This window comes from Condylura cristata, unplaced genomic scaffold, assembly GCF_000260355.1.
Source record: "Condylura cristata isolate star-nosed mole 26May11 unplaced genomic scaffold, ConCri1.0 scaffold00007, whole genome shotgun sequence".
Classification (NCBI taxonomy): domain Eukaryota; kingdom Metazoa; phylum Chordata; class Mammalia; order Eulipotyphla; family Talpidae; genus Condylura; species Condylura cristata.
In genome coordinates, this window is record NW_004567108.1 from 46,482,929 (window position 1) to 46,501,968 (window position 19,040).

At 38.2% G+C, this 19,040-nt stretch overlaps 1 protein-coding gene across 3 annotated transcripts in view; it reads left to right on the top strand.

Moving 5' to 3' along the window:
• Positions 1-19,040, top strand: part of PDE4D (phosphodiesterase 4D, cAMP-specific) — a 650,481-nt gene that overhangs the window by 442,387 nt on the left and 189,054 nt on the right. For all 3 annotated transcript variants that reach the window (XM_004678289.2, XM_004678293.2, XM_004678292.2), the window contains exon 2: positions 1,912-2,103. In XM_004678289.2, the coding sequence (XP_004678346.1) occupies positions 1,912-2,103 (192 nt within the window). The remainder of the gene's footprint in view (positions 1-1,911; positions 2,104-19,040) is intronic.

Genomic DNA, 19,040 nt, shown 5'->3' on the forward strand with positions numbered 1-19,040 from the left:
GAATCATTTTTAGGTGTGATCAAACTAGATTATGTGTTTTCCTTCCTTTTTGTCTTAGGTGGATTGATTTGGAGTCACTGTTCTTATGGTTATGGATTCATCGGTGATTTGTGAAACATCAATCCACCAGTTTACCCTCCCACTTTAGATTCCATATCTTTAGGTCTTAACACTATTTATTAAAATTCCAATACATTAAATAAAAGAAAGACTTAAAGTTAAGCAGTTAATAGTTTGGAAAAAGGTTTTAATGGGGGAAAGCATTGATAATAACTAATTTGTTATTATTGAATTCATTTGTTGATTCAGTTTTTTTTTTTTTTTTAAGATTTATTTATTTATCCATACAGAATGAGTGTACAGGCCAGAGGTGCAGGGGGTGGTAAGAGGACTCAACAGAGACAGAGCGGGGAGCAGAACAGGCAGATCAATGAAGTACATTGCTGAGGGGAGCAACAGGCCGGTCAGGAGAGGTCTTCCCGCCATGTGGATCACCTCCACGGCGAGTGGGGATCGAACTCATGCTGAAGTGGCTTTCTTCTCAGTGCTGTGCTTTAATCCACTGCGCCACCAAGGAGGGCCCCAATTATCTTTTTTTAGCTGCCTACCCTCACTGGCAATCCTGAGCCCTCACCCATTCCTAGACCACATGAAAATTGACGTTAATACTGGTTGGTATTTGACTAGAAAATCTCTACATTGAGAAGTTTATTTGCCATGGTATTATTGACCATGGTATTAGGGATTGTATATGCATGGTTCTTTTTCCTCCAATTCTAAAATCTGTATTTTCAAGCATGGTGCCTTTGCTTCATTCAGTCATCCATGCAAATCACTTGGTAAGGGTTTCTGAAACCCTTGTGAAGTGTTAGGGATATTCAAAGTCTGCATTCTCAGAAATCTCACTGTGTCATAATAGAGTCTGAATTGTTAAACATTTTCAACTCATTGTCTGTGCTATCAGTAGACAGTGGGAAAATCCTTGGGAGCCTACAGAATGGGCATCTCATCAAGCTCTAGGGAAGCCAGGCAACCTTTACAGGAGAAAACGAAGTCTTCAAGGTTCAATAACAATTTGATAGGGAAAAGGAAGATTGAGTCGTTAGAGAAATACAGGGTTAGGTTATGGCAGTTTATGACAAGATGATATGAATACAACTGATGGGAAAGCATTGCATCTCGAGGTTGGGAAAAGGCTAATTGTAATTGAGAACAGACTGCTAAGATTGTATTAGTATTGCCAAGAAATTAGGATTTTAGTCTGGGATAGTAGTGAACTACTGAAGAGTTTTCGAGTGATGAAGGATACAGTCAAGTTTACATTTTAAGAATATTCACTTTTGGTACAGGGTAGAAAATCAATTCAAGAGACACTACAAAGGTTGTGTATAATGTAGGTGATATTTGATGGCATTCTGAACTTGATATCTTGTGGGTGTGGACAGAGGGGAATGGATACAGCAGAAGTTAGTGATGGGATAGTTAAAAAAAGGGAAAGAATCCCATGTCTGGGAAACAACAACATTAATCATGTAATGGTCACTGGTTGAATTAAATCCAAATATATGTGAATTGCTTTTTATTTGTTTTCTTCCCAAAGCAGAAATTCTACTCTTAAAACAAATATTCTCTGCAGATTGGTTCCTTGTTCAATGAATGTGACATTAGAGAGATCTGCCTTGTGCCTGCTTAGTTAACAAAGTAACTAAGGAAGACAAGACTATGAAGATATAATAACTTTTATTTCTTTTTACTTTTGTGTATTTTAATAGGTTTTTTTTTTCCATTATCAGGAATTAGGCTTAAAGTTTTCCACCACCAGTTCCTAAGCTGAAATACCCTCTCTCAAATAGTAACCTGCAAGTGTTCATATTATATTCCTCACGTGATTTTTTTCTCCTTTGGTTACAGTTTTGATGTGGACAATGGCACATCTTCGGGACGGAGTCCCTTGGATCCCATGACTAGCCCAGGATCTGGGCTAATTCTCCAAGCAAACTTTGTCCACAGTCAGCGCCGGGAATCCTTCCTGTATAGATCTGACAGCGACTATGACCTTTCTCCAAAGTCTATGTCCCGGAACTCCTCCATTGCCAGTGATATGTAAGTGTAACAGGAGGCAAAGAGCAGATGAGGGTCCTATATATAATCAAGTAAATTTATCTGTATTAATCTAATAAAAGACCAATGACTCGTTTTACTCCTCTTCTTCTAATTTAGAAAGAATGGTGAGTAAAAGATGAATGGTAATCAACTTGAGTATTCTGTCACTCTTGACAAGAAGCAATGGTTTTACATGCTAATAGCTGATTGATTGTTTAGATTAATGATATACATTTGGAGAAAGAAAATGCACTAGCTGGGAAAAGTGAGAATTAATTTTTTAATGAAAATATTTAAATTTAAAACATTACAGAAGATCTGAGTTTTAGTCACCCAGTCAAATGGATATTTTTCATTAATAATATGTTTATTTTCACATCACTGTGTGCCTTTTTCCATCTCAGTTACAATCCCCATGAGCTTCCAATCGCCAAATCACCCATGTGCCATCACCATAGTCCAGTGCACTTTCCCGGCCTCCAATTTTTTATTCCATTCCCCACCCCACCCCTGTAAAATGTCTCTGGTACATAGTTGTTCATTTATTATTATTTTTTCCCCTGGTCCTTTATGATCTGGCTATGAGTGAAACCACCTGGTATTTTTCTTTTTCTTTCTGGCTAATCTCATTAAGCATGATCCCCTCCAGCTCCATCCATATTGCTGCAAATTATCTTTTGGATTGCTGGGTAATATTTGATTATGTATATGTGTACCACATCTTTTTAATACAGTCATCAACTTTTGGGCATTTGGGTTGATTCCATGTCTTTCCTGTTGTAAATAAAGCAGGAATAAACATGGGGGTGCAGGTGGCTTTTTGAATCAGTATTTTTGTGTCTTTTGGGCCAATACCTATGAGTGGGATTGCTGGTTCATATGGAAGCTCCATTTGTAGCAGTGTGAGAAACCTCCAAATAGTTTTCCATAGTGGTTGTACTAGTTTACATTCCCACCAGTAGTGCAGGAGAGTTCCTTTTTTTTCACACAAATGGATATGTTTTAATAATTTGAAAAGCCTTGAATTCAGTTTGAAAGCCCATATGATAATAAAGTATGCCGTATTTTGAATATTTCTCAATTAAAATACTATACAGATGTTAGCACTGGTTTGTTAGAACATTTGGGAGATCTTCATGGTAAATTGTGTTTTTAAGGTAAATGTCTAGAGTACCAAGCACAAAAAACAGTAGACAGACTTGAATATTATTTGGAATGTAGTATAGAGGTGATAAACATGATTACCAGTTATACCACATCATTGGCTCATTTTCTCTCCACATTCCATTCTTGCATCTACTGTGGTGTTCATTAGTTCAGGAGGTTTCTAAATAGAACCTTACTTTCATTCAGTGCCTATGTCATCATTTGGGTTCTCTCAACTTTGGGGACCAACCCCGATTTCAGGCTGTTGAGAGGCTGACGCAGGCAGGGTCTCAAGGTGGGAAACGATGTCGGAGAGGCAATATTCTAAAAATTGGGGAGTAAGGGGAGCGGGAGTGAGGAAGACTCGGGAATCGGAGTTGGGTGCAAGTCTTCCTGTTCTACCTTTTGCGGAAGTTTATTTTATACATTAGGAGCAAGTAGTGGGATGACATCAGCACATGAACTGGGTGGAGAGATTACAATCATCTTTTTTTTTCTAAGAATAGTCTGGGGTCATGTTGACCTTTACTTGAGATTATAACATTCTAAAATCAATCAAGGTTAAAAACAGGTACATAGGTGCACAAAGTTTATGACTAATATTACTATAGTAGAGATCAACTAAGATAAAAGTCCCTTAAACCTTATCTACTACTTAATGGGTTTTTGTTTTTCTACCTGAGACATCCTGGGAGGCAGGAAGAGGAAATTCCTTGCAAATCAAATCTCTGAATAGGAGACATAGGTGAATTTCCTTATCTAGAGACCTGCAAGACTAGCCAGAAGACTTTTGTGGATTCCTTTGAGGTGTAGCAGGTAGAAAACCTGACTAGTTCCAAAATAGGCAACCTGGATGAATTTCTACATCTAAAGGCCAGACAATAGGAAGTTTGAGTAATTCTTTAGAAGCTGAATAGAAGGCTAGGTGAGATAATAGAATGATAAGATTTGGGTTATCCTCCACCCAGCAGTGAGAGAAACTTTGCAAAAACAGCCCTTTTGTTTTTATTTATCAGTCAGTAGTCAAGTCACTTGACTTCAGAGGAATTTCTCACCCTGGTGCAGTGCTTGCTTGTCAAGGCAGGCAGGCCTTATGCTGCTGAGGCAATCCAATTGTAAGCTGAAAGTTGTTCAGAATATTTTGATGTTAAGATTATACAAAAAAAGGAGGTCATAACATAAGTTAGCATTGGAAAGTTTGATTTTTCAGAGCTTTTCCCGATCTATTGGAATCTGTCAAACGATAGACGTTGTATAGCTTGTGTCACTCAGCCACTGTATAAAATTGGTCCCTACTTTTCTTTCCTGCATATGGATCTATGAACCAGATCTATGGTTCAGTAAGATTCTTCTTCTTATCATAACACCACTTCAAAACTTCAGGACAAGTTGCAATTTATCTAATAGGAAGAGGCCTCCTCAGAGTCTGGTGTTGTTCTTAGTGTACTATCAGATGAATGGATTCCAGTAAATCTAAATGGAGCTCTAAAAACAAAATTGTACTTAACTCATTTTTACAACTTATTATTGTTGATCATCTTCTTATTAACAGACTGTCATAGAATAATAATATTTGTCCCACATTATGCTAGGAACGAGCAACTAAAATGTAACCATTATGATTAAATACTAAATTATTAAATTCATATTGTTTAGCTAACCTTAGTTGGAACTCTTCAGGAGATACATAATGACTATAAAATAGGGTACTTGATCTTAAATAACTACTTACCTTATGGAATGACAAATCTCTGATCATAAATTAGTGGGAAAGACAGATCAAATAATCAATGAAAAGGATGCCTTCATGTGCATCTTGTGAGTGACAAGTGAAAGTGTCACATCACTGATCTTTACTTATACACAGGATTATGCCATCTTTCAAAATATATTCAGTATACCCCCTTTCCTTTTTTGGTAATGAAACTTCTGCAGTATTATGACTCTTCCCATCATTTCACTCCTAACCTGAAGACCGACATCTGTTCTTTATATTTCCTCGCCATACCACATTGCCTCACTGCCCTGAGGTCTATCTCTATCCATCCACACTGACTTCTGAAAATTCATTTAATTCGTGCAATACTTATTAGTCACCCATAAAGTGAAAGTGATAGAAGTTAGTAGAGGAAGTACAAGATGCATTTTGTCGCCTAACTTTCATTGTTGATGTGATTTCTCTTCCCTCCTGCCCATATACCTTTCCTTCCACAGGCCCTCTTATCATCCCTTAGAATATTTCCCCAAAGCATTGTGCCTGACCTCCTGTACTTTGCCTTGAAAATTGTTTTGTGCATAGGCTCGACTATCAGCTTTTGTCAGAAAATTTACCACCCAGTATCTTTGCCCTGAAACCTCAGTAATGCCATCTATGTAGCACTTAAATGCTTTTTGGTAAATTGTATTTTCTTTCAACTGTAACTGAAAATCATTAATTAATATGCTTATCATTAATGTGAGCTCCAGATCTATGGTACTTAGAAATTTGCCTTCTGGAAATTTGCATTATTTTATTCAAACACTACCTTGCATACATTAACTAATGTTTGTTTATCACCAGTACACTGTATTGATGCTGTCCACACGTCTTCAACCCCCAAACTACTTTCTTTTCCCTCTCGATCTGTTACAGGGCACCCCAATGTGAATTGGGTTGCCTGTCTGTGGGTCTTAACCCGTGCGCTTACGATTCAATCGTGTTATGGACACACTCAAAAGGTTAAATAATGGATTGATAAGGAAAAAGGTAAAGGAATAACCCAGGGAAAGAGGGAGAGAAACACAGGTTAACTAGGACGTCCTACCAGTTCTGCTGACTTGGACTCTACCGGCACGCTGAAAACCGATTGAGCGCCAAAACGATCAGCTGTGAACCACCAGGTCCCCCCAGAGCCCACATGTCCGGTTTTATCCCAACTTGGCTGCTCAGCTCCGCCCTCACGTCCGGGCGTGCTTCTTCTTGGTACTGATGGGATTTGGAGTTCCAGCATCTGGAGTAGGGGCAGAGTCCATGAAACCTGTACCTGTTACAGTCCTATCCTATGTTATTTTTATCTCACTTTCTCAGGATTGAAATTCAAAACATTCATTTATTCATTTACACATAGCAAACGCACTTACCAAGAAACTTTGGTGTTTTCAAAGCTCCTAACCTGCAGAGAAGGAGAGGTCCAGTTAGACCATTATCACTAAGTGAAAAGAGCCCCTTTTTTGAGGCGTTTACAAAGTCATGGGAGCAGAGAGGGAAGAAAGAGAGTTTGTCAGCCTGAGAAAACCAGGCTAAAGGAGCTACATCTGTGTGATGTGAGACACAGAAAATTGTGGCTCAATTAAACAATGACAGCCTGGCTGTTGTCAGTAAGGAGATGTGGTAGGAGAGAAGGGAAATTTGAATAAAGTAGTAGGACCCAAAAACCACAGATACATTTACCTGGGACTTGATATGATCATATATTTGTCTTTATTGCATTGATTACTCTTGTTGAATGGTAAAGTAACTACAGGCAAGAGGACCTCTGCTTCTTAGAAACAAAAAAAGAAAAAGACTAACTGGGATAGAGGCCATAGTTGAGGGAGTGATGGTGAAATGGGCTTGGTCTAGATATGAGACAGGATGCCCATGCCATGGACATGTCTGTAAGGGGACAGTCAGCAGGGGAAGAGAATTCAAGAATGCTGAAGATTTGACCCAGAAAGAACAAATGAATGGTGATGTTAGCATGAGGCATACAAGCTAAAGAGTGGACAGCATAATGGCAGATAATGGGTAATAAATTTGAGTTATGTAATGAGGACAAAATTCCAAGGGCATAATACAATAGTTAAAGGAGAAGGACAGAGAGCAGAGGATGAAGAGAAATGAAAGACCTAATTACCTCCTGGAATGACTAGTTTTGGCTGACAGCTGAGTGAAGCATTTAGTGAGATAATGAAATGAGAACCCCAAGGATTGAGGACTGAATTGAAAGTGGTCTTTATCAGTAAGTGCAGGCATCTCTTCCAAATGTTGAGAAGTTAAAGGGAGGGGGGTGGGGGAGAGAGAGAACAAAAGCTGCTTGAGGGAGAATTAACTGCAAGGGAAAAATTCTTTGAATTTTTTATTTCATGTTTAGGACACTGAAGTGAGGCAAGCATGTTAAATGCTGCTGACGAGCGTACGGTGATGAACGCCAGGAAAAAGCCTAGCTTGAAGGATGGTCAAGATGAGAACTGCATTGTTCAGGAAGAGCAACAGATCAAAACCAAGCAAAAAGGGAAATGTCAATTTAGACAGAGGATAAAATATCTGCTGTTTTTTAAAAGATTTATTTAATTTATTTATCCAGACAAGAGCTGGGGTGTAGGTAGGGGGAGGGATGAGAGGATTCACCAGAGACAGAGTGGGGAGCAGAACAGGTGTATCTCCTGAAATACACTGCTGAGGGGAGCTTTGGGCAGGGGAGGCAGAAGAAGTCTGCTGCACCATGTGGTTCACCTCCCTTGCTGGGGATGGAACTGATGCTGCAGTGGCTGTGGTTAGCTTGCTACAGTCGCAGCAACTTCATAGGTGATTGCATATAGCTTCGTAGTGTTGTGGCTTAACCCGTGTCATTTAACATTAACACCAGGGAGACTCCTACTTTTTATTCAAGTAGACAGACTAGCTGTGGACAAGGAAAGCGTGAACAGAAGCAAAGGGTTAAAAGGCTGCTCTGGAATGGAAAAAGCTAACAAAATGAAGGTGTGTAAAAAAAATGCTGAAAAGTCCCATAGATAACAATGTTGAAGAAATGAATCACCAGGCTGAATGTCATTTCCTTTAGTTCATCAAAGGTGCAACAGCTTTGTTGTAGATAGAGGCAAGGGTAACTCACGGTGAGTTCATGGACTCTATTTAGTTATATATGCTAGCTTCCAAAGTTGTAGTCATTGATTTTTAAGCACCAGTTTCTTTTGTACTTTCCAGTCAACTGAGTAAAGATTAGATATATGCATGCATTTCATGAAAAGCCTATAACATTTCATATTTAAGTACTACTTTCCTTTCCAAAGCAAACTTACAAGAATGACCTCATTTATCCCTGTACCTATTCAAGTTTCTTTATCTGATTGGACTCACGTAAGAATGACAAATTTAATCAGACCATGATGCAACTCTGTGTTTTGTTGAAAAACAATGTCTTGACACGTTCAGTATTCCTGTTCCCTGTGGATATTTACATTGGAGCAAGGTTTTCTTTGGACACTGACTACTCTTGGAAAGCATTCTTTCTACCAGGAGATTAAATCTCTGAGAGAAGTAAAGTGAAGAAGAAAGGATTACTGTTTTAATAGTCAATCTGATGCTACACATGTCTTCTAAACCTAAAGGATTATGATGCCTTCTCATTTGATTTCACATGTGAGCATGTATAAATTCACATTTTTTTTTTATCTTTCCTAGTTCATGATAATGCTGGGAAAATCATCCAGTAGGACTTTATAGATGATACTGTCAACTATTTTAATCACTTTAAGGCTTTTATATTTATTATTCCAGCTAAGTTTTTCTGTTGAAAATTTCCTTTCAAGATTTCAAATACAAGCAACAGCAATGAAGGCTTGTGAGTATCTACTTGAATATAATGTTCTAGGAAATCCTTAAATGCCCTCTAAGCCTAAATATAAGTATTTAACTTGTTAGGAAAATGAGGCGGGAAATAATCACTCTTACAGAAAATGTATCATTTTGTCTTATAGAAACAGATACTAGTTAAAAAGCTCAGGCCCAAGAAGGAGACTAGTGATGGTAATAATAGCAAAACTTGTCACATGCAACACCTGAGATGTCCACCTAGATTTCCCAAGATTTTCACATCTATCTCATTTAAAATCTTCTAAAGTGCCATGGACAGGGACATTATTGTGTCACTTTGTAGATGAGATAGCCAAAGTCTTGAGCACTTACCCTTGATTAAGAACAAAGCAAGCATTTTTATCATATGTAAGAGAACTTGATTTTGATCATGCCAGTTAAAGCAAGTGCTGTGAACTGCAGCAGAAACAGCTGTGGAACAGAAGCACCTGTTGACCAAAATCATTTACCGAATAAATTACTTATTACTATAACAACTTATTTTTGGTTTTGCCTTTGTTCTTAGTCAACTCAGAGAAGTCAGGAAAATATGCACATGACTCTTGGAAAACATGTCCAGGTCTATAGAACACCAGCATCTTAAGGATGTGCTTATGTCAGGCCAAAGAAATGCTTCTGGCAGCTACTGCTCCAGAGATGCTCATACAGCGAGGTAAATGTGTTCCCAGACAATTTAATTCTTAAGGAAAATAAGAAAGAGTAAAATGAGTACAATAAGGAACTGAGGTACATGAAAAGTAAATTTTGGCTGCTATTAATATTCAAAAGTGCTTTATAACAATAGAAGCAACCAGATTGCTCAAGTGCTTTCATAAAGAAACATGAAACTTATAGAATAGTTAGATAGTTATATAAAAGATAGGTCACCTTTTCCCTCATAAAGTTCTTCAAAAAGGCATTTAACCTTAGTTTAACTTCTGAATACAGCTATTTCTGTTGTACTTCATCTGTTTTAATAATATATATATTTGCAGATACACTGATATAGTACACTGATAAAATTTAACAAGAGAATTTCCAGTGACAAGACAAGCACAATCTAGTCATAAAAGTAAGAACTGATTGACTACAAGCTACCTGTCAACCCTTTTCAGTTAAATACTTGTTTTCAATTCACCTGAAGAAGAGGTCCATGAGTACCATTTTCTGTTAAACAAGCCCTAACATACAGAACCCAAAGATGATCAAGTACCCTTTATTCATGCTCTCATAAACAGCACACACAACATGGAGGGGATGGTGCAGTGCAGCAGAAGCAATGAGGAGAGGTGAGCAGACTCAACACACAATAAAAAGCTGAAATACCAGCAATCAAAACAGATGAATGCATGCCCTTTGCAGCAACATGGATGGAGCTGGAAGGGATCATGCTTAGTGAAATAAACCAGAAAGAAAAAGAAAAAATACCAGATGGTTTCTCTCATATAGCAGGATCATAAAGGACGAGGGGAAAAAAATAATAATATGAACAACTATATAGTAGAGACATTTTACGGGGATGGAATGGAGAATGAGATCAAAAGTGGGGGCTGGGGGAGTGCACTGAACTGTGGTGGTGGCACACGGGTGATTTGGTGATGGGAAGCCCATGGGGATTGCAACTGAGATGGAAAAAGGCACAAATGATGTAAAAATAAACTATTATATTATGTTTCAAAAATACACTAAAACACTTTTAAAAGAGCCAGGATACACTCGATGGGCTAGCTAATGCATCCCCATCACCATACAGAATTTGGGGTCCCATTGTTCTGGCCTTTGGGTTGCCCTGCATGGTCACTCTTTCAGCTTGTAGACAGTAGCCTCCATTATCCCATAATGGCAAGTTGGACCCTTCTTTAGCAGTTACAGAATTCCCCGTTCTCTATGGTCTCCAATGTGGATTTGCAGTCACAGTCTTTGCTCACCACTTCTTTTGTTTGCAAAAGTGGTGGTGTTGCCTCTAGTCCTGAATTTCAAAAAGAAAGAATGCTTCTATTTCTATGCATCTCTTCTATTCTACATTACTTGTTCTCTTTGTTCTTACTGGGATAGGTCTAAAACTAGAAACAAAATGATGATAACTTGCATTGTCTAGGTTCCAGCCCTCATTGCTTGTATGGAAAAGTTCATGGTGCTACCTACCAAGATTTTAGACTTTTTTACACTAATGAGTAACCTTTTTAACCTTGATTAGCCACTTGAAAGTCCTCTTCCATTATCTAAACACAGAAAGGTGCTATGACCAAAATCACTCCTTCCCTAATTTCTGAGTTTTCCAACCTCAGCTCATTCCCCCACTCTATAGTGTGGAAATAAAAAGAGTCAGGCCAGGATTCCCAAAAGCACTGCTGGCAGCACAGTGTATGAGGTAATTTAAATTCTCAAGAGAAACACAGAAACATCTGTCAGTCACCTGGGGAACAGATAGTGTGAAATTCACCCAGTTATAACTTTAGATCCTGAATTTTCTTTCCATTAATGTCTTATCTTTATAAAACTGGAATTTGGAAAATTGCCAAGATTAAAATTAAAAAACAGGGCCCTCCCTGGTGGCGCAGCGAGTTAAAGCACAGCACTAAGAAGCATAAGCCACTTCCGCATGAGTTCGATCCCCGCCTGCCCCGGAGGTGACCACATGGTGTGGCAGACCTCTCCTGACCCGCCCGCTGCTCCCCTCAGCAGTGTACTTTGTCGATCTGCCTGTTCTGCTCCCCGCTCTGTCTCTGGTGAATCCTCTCACCCTCCGCATCTCTGGTCTGTACCCCAGTTCTGTATGAATAAATAAATAAATCTTTTAAAAAGTTATTACCATTAAAAATGATATTATTAGAGTAATTATTTGGGGGTCTGGACTCAGGTGTGCTCTCCTCCCATTTCCTGTGACCTAACCTCCATGACTGTTATGTGGGGGTGCAGACACGCCCACTAGCTATGAGATACCAGGAAGCCTACTGGCAGAAAATTCACAGGTGATTGGCCATTAGTATGCCTTTTTATTATAATTTTTCTTCCTTTTTTATTTATTTATTTTTTAATTTCACTCTTTTGTCTAGTCACTGAGCTCATTTTTGTCTAGTCACTGACTCAATAAGGCAGAGTTTCATGCGTGGTAAATACCGATGAATTAGTTAAACATGCGGCCTTAGGACTCTGGAACATCAACCATATACATTTTATATTTCTAACTCCATACTGAGAACTCATAAAAAGGTATTCCTAATGCTCTGAAATATGAATGATCATGTTTGTGATGCCAGAGAATAAAAATAGTTTATTTTAATACATTACTAAAGCAAGATGGTGCCAACACATTTGGATATCATTTCACTGTCTTCCAATCTTTTAAACTAACAATTAAGTTATGTGTGCTAATAGCCCTTGGCTATACCTGTGAAAGTAATAGGTTTATCTGGAGCTCATAGCAGATATGGTGAGAGAAATAGTCATCATAAAGATAGTCATCATAGTCATCATTATTCTTATGAAAAAACTATTACAGTTCTATTCTTTTAAAAAAATGATTTATTTATTTATGCATACAGAAATGAGGTACAGGCCAGAGGTATAGGGATGGTGAGAGGATTCATCAGAGACAGAGTGGAGAGCAGAACAGGCAGATGGATGAAGTACACTGCTGAGGGGATCAGCGAGCAGGTCAGGAGAGGTCTGCTATGCCATGTGGGTCACCTCCCTGGCCAGGGATTGAACTTGTGGCTGAAGCAGCTGAGGGCCCTCTATTAAGTCTTTTTTTCAAATCTTTCTTGTTTTTTTTTTTTTTGGTTTTTTTTTTTTTTTTCGTATAAGAACTGGGGTGTAGGCCAGAGGTGCAGAGGTGAGGGGGTGAGAAGTTTTACCAGAGACAGAGTTGGAAAAAAAATAAATGGATTTACTGAAATATACTGCTGAGGGGAGCCATGTGGGTCTGCTCGCTGGTCAGGGATCAGACTCAAGCCTTAGCAGTGATAGCACAGAGACTTAAGCACTAGACCACCAGGGAGACTCCAATTCTATTAACTCATTAGGGGATTAGGTACTACTATTGAGCATTGAGTTTTTTTAACTGAGTCCTTCCATCAAAATGGCACTCTAGTTTTAATTGTGATAAAATAAAAAACTGAGAAAAATAATCCCCTGAAACTTGCTGAGCTCCCATACCTATGAGAAAAAAAGCAGTGTGAATGGGAAGTATCTAAGCTTGTGAAATTTTGATTGTGCAGCTATGTTTTCACCTCAAACATAATATTATATAGAGTATAACATCTACTTTTTTGAAATTGGAAGCAGCTTAATAAAAGTGGTTATCACAAGTGCATGAGACATCAGATCCCTACTGAAGAGCAAGCTTGGCCTGCTCTCAGCCAAGGAAGAACTGGTCTTTTCAATGTGTACAGAGAATAGAATCTCTAAGGGAATTTTTTTTTTTTAAGATTTATTTATTTATTCATACAGAACTGGGGTACAGGCCAGAGATGCGGAGGGTGAGAGGATTCACCAGAGACAGAGTGGGGAGCAGGACAGGCAGATCGACGAAGTACACTGCTGAGGGGAGCAGCGGGCAGGTCAGGAGAGGTCTGCTGCGCCATGTATTCACCTCCAGGGCAGGCGGGAATCGAACTCATATGGAAGTGGCCTAAGCTTCTCAGTGCTGTGCTTTAACCCACTGCGCCACCAGGGAGAGCCGAATCTCTAAGGGAATTTTATAAGTAAAATTAAATAGTTAACTTACACATTAGGAAAATTTGAAAAGCATCTTTAAAAAAAAAAAAAAAAACTTGCAGTACCCTGGATAGCACTGTCCAGACCTTGTGGCCCTAAATGAATGAGTCAAGTTGAATATTAGCGTCTCTTTCTGCCTCTTGAATCATAGGGGTAAATGACCTTTACAAAGATTTAGTTCAGTCAGTTGTGGGTACTGTGCCTGGTGGTTCTCACTTGCCACTTTAGATTTTACCTTAACCCTCTTTCTTCTTTGTACTATAGAAGACTAACATCAAAACCATGTATGTATAGTTAAATACATTAAATAAAATGAAAAATTTCTAGTCTTTAGATTTTAATAGTACACAGTAGAAGTAGGACAGACAGTGACAAGCTAGAAGAATTTTAAAAAGTTATTTTAAAATGGAAGTAACCAGTGGGGTCTTCTACCCCATCTAAAAAAAAGGAATCCATTAATTGCTTGGCATTTTTAAATAATACGTTTACTTATAAATCACCTCTTGTAAGTCAGGGTATTGGTGTGAAGACTATATGTCCATAAAAAGACAAAATTTTTATCTGGATCCATCCTGCATTCCTGTTTCTTTTTAAATTTTAGATAGAAAGGGTGACATATTCAGTCAATAGCAAGGTTCATAAATCTCAGTTTTCACTTGTGCATCAATCACTTTGTTATTTATTTGCTTGTCTTTGATCTTTAGTGAATTGTTCTCAGAGTCTTCTGCACTACTTTCTAAACCATAAAAGGAAAAATAATCATGCTGCATGAAATTATGTGGTGTGGTTCTTGAGATAAGTTATACTAAGAAGTACTAGTAAATCATCCTCAATAAATTCCTGCAATAGGAAACATTTAAAGATGTGCTCTTACAAATGTGGTGAAAGAAAGCCTTCAGCACACCCATGATTCTTCCCCTGGAAAAAAAAAAAAAAATTAGTTTAGGAGTATTCAGCACTGGGCTTTACTCTCAGATTCCTGGCATTTTATAGTTTGGTTCAGGCCAAACTCACTGAGGAAGCGTTCCCGTTATTCTATGCACCTGTTGCAGTTTCTCTTAATTTTTGTGTTTGTTTCCCTTAATTGTTTTGAGACTTAAGGGGTTTTTCTCACCCTGGGAGGAGAAAATTTTGCCTCATTGAGTGCTGCATAGTAAACATATGTAAGCCAGTCCATACCTCCACACCTCTCATGGGAAGTAGCTAAGTTAAATGCAGAAAGAGAAAGAACAACCACTTCCATCTCTGTAAATGTGGGAGGCAGTTCAGTGGGTGACATTGTATGCTCATAAGTGCTATGTAATAACCTTTTAGCTCATTGCTTCACCTCTAGGGAGCACAAGCTGCACGGGCTTTCAGCCACTCACCATCCATTCCAACTGAATTTGTTCTGTCCTCCAGGACCAGTTTTGTTCATTTCACTAGTTTTATTAATTTTGCTTTTTTTTTTTTTTTTGCTAGGAAAAAAATCAGAAGATGAACATTCTGATCCATTTGTTATGTAAATTTTCCTGTGGTGATTTTTTTCAAAGTATAATAACAAATCAATCTTTCATCTAATCTTAATGCTTTCAAGTATAAATTCATTTTGATGCAACCTAAAAAGAGCACAGCTGGCATAAAGAACTCTTTTATAGTAAATCATGGAGTCAATTTCACATGCTGACAGAATTTTTTTTGTTTGCTTGTTTCTTTTTATGTGCATTCTTTTTTTTTAATAGATTGAATTCACATACTCCAACTACTATAGAGATGAGGCAAAATTTCTAACAGGTTTCACTACACTTTTTTTTTTTTTTCATTATTTACTTGTTTTGAATTTGTGGAAAGATATCCCAGCTTGAACTATTTGCCCAAGAATTAAATATGATGTTTCCCAGACAGATATTATGGCTGTTATCCAGCTCTCCAAACACAGGAGCAGGGGAAATACGGAGTTTGTTTCAAACCCAGAAGTCATTATTTCAAAGCCAGGATATTCACAAGGTCTACCATGTTTCCTAAATTGTGGGTCAACTTCAGTAGACCCTTAAGATAGTGAAGTGCAAACCAACACTCTGACAGGTGTTGTACATAGACAGGAATATGCTCTCAGAATGGCCTGACATCTGTAGAGTCTTTGTAGCTGATGCACAGTTGAGGTACATGTGGGAGGCAATTCAGTCTAATGTCTGATCCTCAAAACAATCATATCAAAAAACTAGGAAACATATCATTAGCTCAATCTTAGAAATTACAAAGTTCAACTCAAAAATGTTGTGTTCTGAGCACACATGATCCCTCATCAATGTTCTTTGCTTCTAAGTTTAAGAGAGTAGGTGATTTTTAGTTAAATAAATAAAATGTTTTCTTCCCTTAGAAAACATATAATTGAAGTTTTGCAAAGGTTGTTTGAACTTTGGTCAAAACAGCAGCCAGTAGTCATATGTAACTTCCTTAATTTAAATTTATTGAAGTTAAATGAAAGCAAATTCAAGCCCTCAGTTGCACTAGCTACATACTTCCAATCTTAACAGCTACAGGAAGCTAATGTGTACTTTATTGCAAAGTGGTTCTATCACTATGGAAGTTTCTGTTGAAAAGTGCTGTTCTGTAATCTAGAATATATGTATTTTTCCTGTGGCTTCAGAATGATCTAAATCCATTTGAGTGTGCAGGAAGCAACATGGTATGGTACAAATAAAGCAGTATTTTAAAGCCTAAATTTAAATCCAGTCTCACTGTATAGTTCTGTGCCTCGGGATTTCATGACTGAGTGACTCCAAAAACACCTGAGAGCCTGACCTAAGATTACTAACTGCTTACTTTGCCAGTAAACAACATTAACAAGAAATTTCCCACGATTATGCGCTATCACTTCATTTGTAAAAGGCACTTCCCTTTAATAAAAGAAAAAGGGCATAATCTCATATTAAAGGAAAGGTTTCCAAAGTTAATTGCTTAGCCTTTTACGGACTCACGCAGTGGCCCATGTTTATTCTCACTGTGACAGGGACCAATGAACATTCCATTTTGCCAGATCTGAGCCTGGCATTTGGAAACCACTGAACTCTGCTTCTTGCCAACAGCATGACCGCCAATGAATTACTTAAATTCTCAGTCTGGCTCCTTGTCTCGGAATGGGGATATGGGCATCCATCTACTGCATAGTTTTCAGAATTAATCTCACGTGTTGCTAGAGCACAGTGCCAGACACACAGTAGGTGTGCATAAAACATGTGGTCCTCACTCATCTCTACTTCCTTTTGATCTACCCAGTCTCATTACCAATGAAGGTCTTACAAACTGCTACACTAGATACCCATAAATCTTCTCCCCAGGAACCCAGGCTGGAGCAAAACCAAGCGGGCAGGGCCACTGACGTTAAGAAATGGCTTGTCAAATAAGATAAACTGAAAGAAGAGCCTGTTCCTAGAACACAAAATGAGGGCACTTGTGAAAGCTGTGTACCCAGCCCTTCCCTTACCCTCTCCTTCCTCTATGGAAGTCAATCCTCAGGCACCGGCAATAATTTGTGACATCAACACTCTTGAAAAGACCATCTGTTTATTGGCTTGTTCTTGTATTATTTTAGAATGTCATCAAACCTGAAGGTTTTCGACTTTTTTCAGGTTTTGATGATTTGCCACTCTTTCGCATAACTAAATGGGGACTCCTTCTTCATGTCTGCACCTGTGTACAGGTCTTACCATCCTCCACCACTCTCTGGTGTCTAGACCCTATCATCTTCTTTTGCCTACCCCATCTTGCCCCTTGGCCATCCCCACTGGCAACCACTATGGATTTTCATAGAGTCTAAGAATTATTACTGTTTTGCCAGTTTGTTTTTTTTGGTTATTTGTATTCCACAAATGAGTGAGGCCATTTGATAACTGTCTTTTGACTTTTAACTGATTTCACTTGACATGATCACCTCAAGATCCATCCCTTTATCCATAAAGGTACCACTTTATCTGTTTTAGCCACTGAGTGTAATTCCACAATTTCTTTATCCAGTCATCTGTCACTGGGCACTCATGTTGGTTCCATGACTTGGCTTTTACAAAAGATGCCATCTGAACATGGGAGTGCAAAAATCTTTTCACATTGGTGTTTTGGTTTTGTATATCCTCATGAGTGAAAACAGTATTTGTTTTCCTTCTTCGTAGCATAAACCCTTCTAGATCTCTCCATGTTGTTCCAGTACCAATGTTTCATCTACTTTTAGAGCTGAAGACTATTATTTATATGCCTATCCCACATCTTCTCAAAATGTCACTAACACCTGTGAGAATGGCCCATATCAAAAAGACAAGAAACAACAAGTATCAAGGAGATGGAGAAAAGGGAGCCCCTGTATAGTGTGGGTGAAAGGTAGACTGGACCTGACCTTTTGGCAAACAATATGGAGGGTTCATAAGATATTTAAATTAAATCTAGTGTATAATCCAGCAATTTCAATCCAAAGCATTTACCTAAAGAATTCATAAATACAAATTCAGGGCCCTCCTTGGTGTTACAATGGGTTAAAGCACAGCACTGTGAAGCTAGCCACAGTTACTTTAGCACGAGTTCGATTCCCCACCAGGGAGGTGACCCATAAGGCACAGCAGACCTCTCCTGTCTTGCCTGCTGCTCCCTTCAGCAGTGTACTTTGTTCACCTGCCTGTTCTTCTCCCCACTCTGTCTCTGGTGAATCCTCTCACCCCCTGCACTTCTGGCCTGTACCTCAGTTCTGAATGCATAAGTAAATCTTTTTAAAAAATAAATACAAATTCAAAGGGATCCATGCACACCTATGCACATTGCAGCACTAACAATAGCCAAGCTATTTTGGGTCTCCCTTTCTGCAGCTACAGAAAATAATTTAATAAGTGATAACATGAAGTGCTTTGCACAGTACCAAACACATAGTACATTCAGTAAATGTTATCATTACTGCTTATAATAATTATAACTGTTTGTAATATTAACATTATTATTTATAATGTGCTGGATATTTTTACTCTAATTTCTAGATGTAATTGCATAGAAAGCTTTTTAAAAACAAAAATTGGAAGTAATGGTAACATGCTACATGGACTTCCAGCATTAATACATCTAGATGTTTATTTTTCTGGGCATCAATGGAAGAGACTTCAGTATGCAACCTATCTGTCAAGTCTGTTAGGGCATTACAGCCTGTGGACAAAATGAGGCAACAAGTGTGTAAGACAGGATGTTTCGAACTTTAAAGGCTTCGATTCATTTGCTTTTGAAGACTTAGGGCATCAGATTATTCGCTAAAGTTGAGGAAAGGGCTTTTTTTTTTTTTTTTTTTTTTGCCTTCTATGCTTATATAGATATAAATGTAACATTGCTCTTTAAAAGGGGGTGACATTTTGACTTGGTTGATAGCTATATAGGGCGTTATCTGAAGACCATCAAAGCTATAGTTACAGATACAGAAATGTGCCTTTGGAGTTTGATGCTGGAAATTTTCAGAAAAAAGATATTGCCT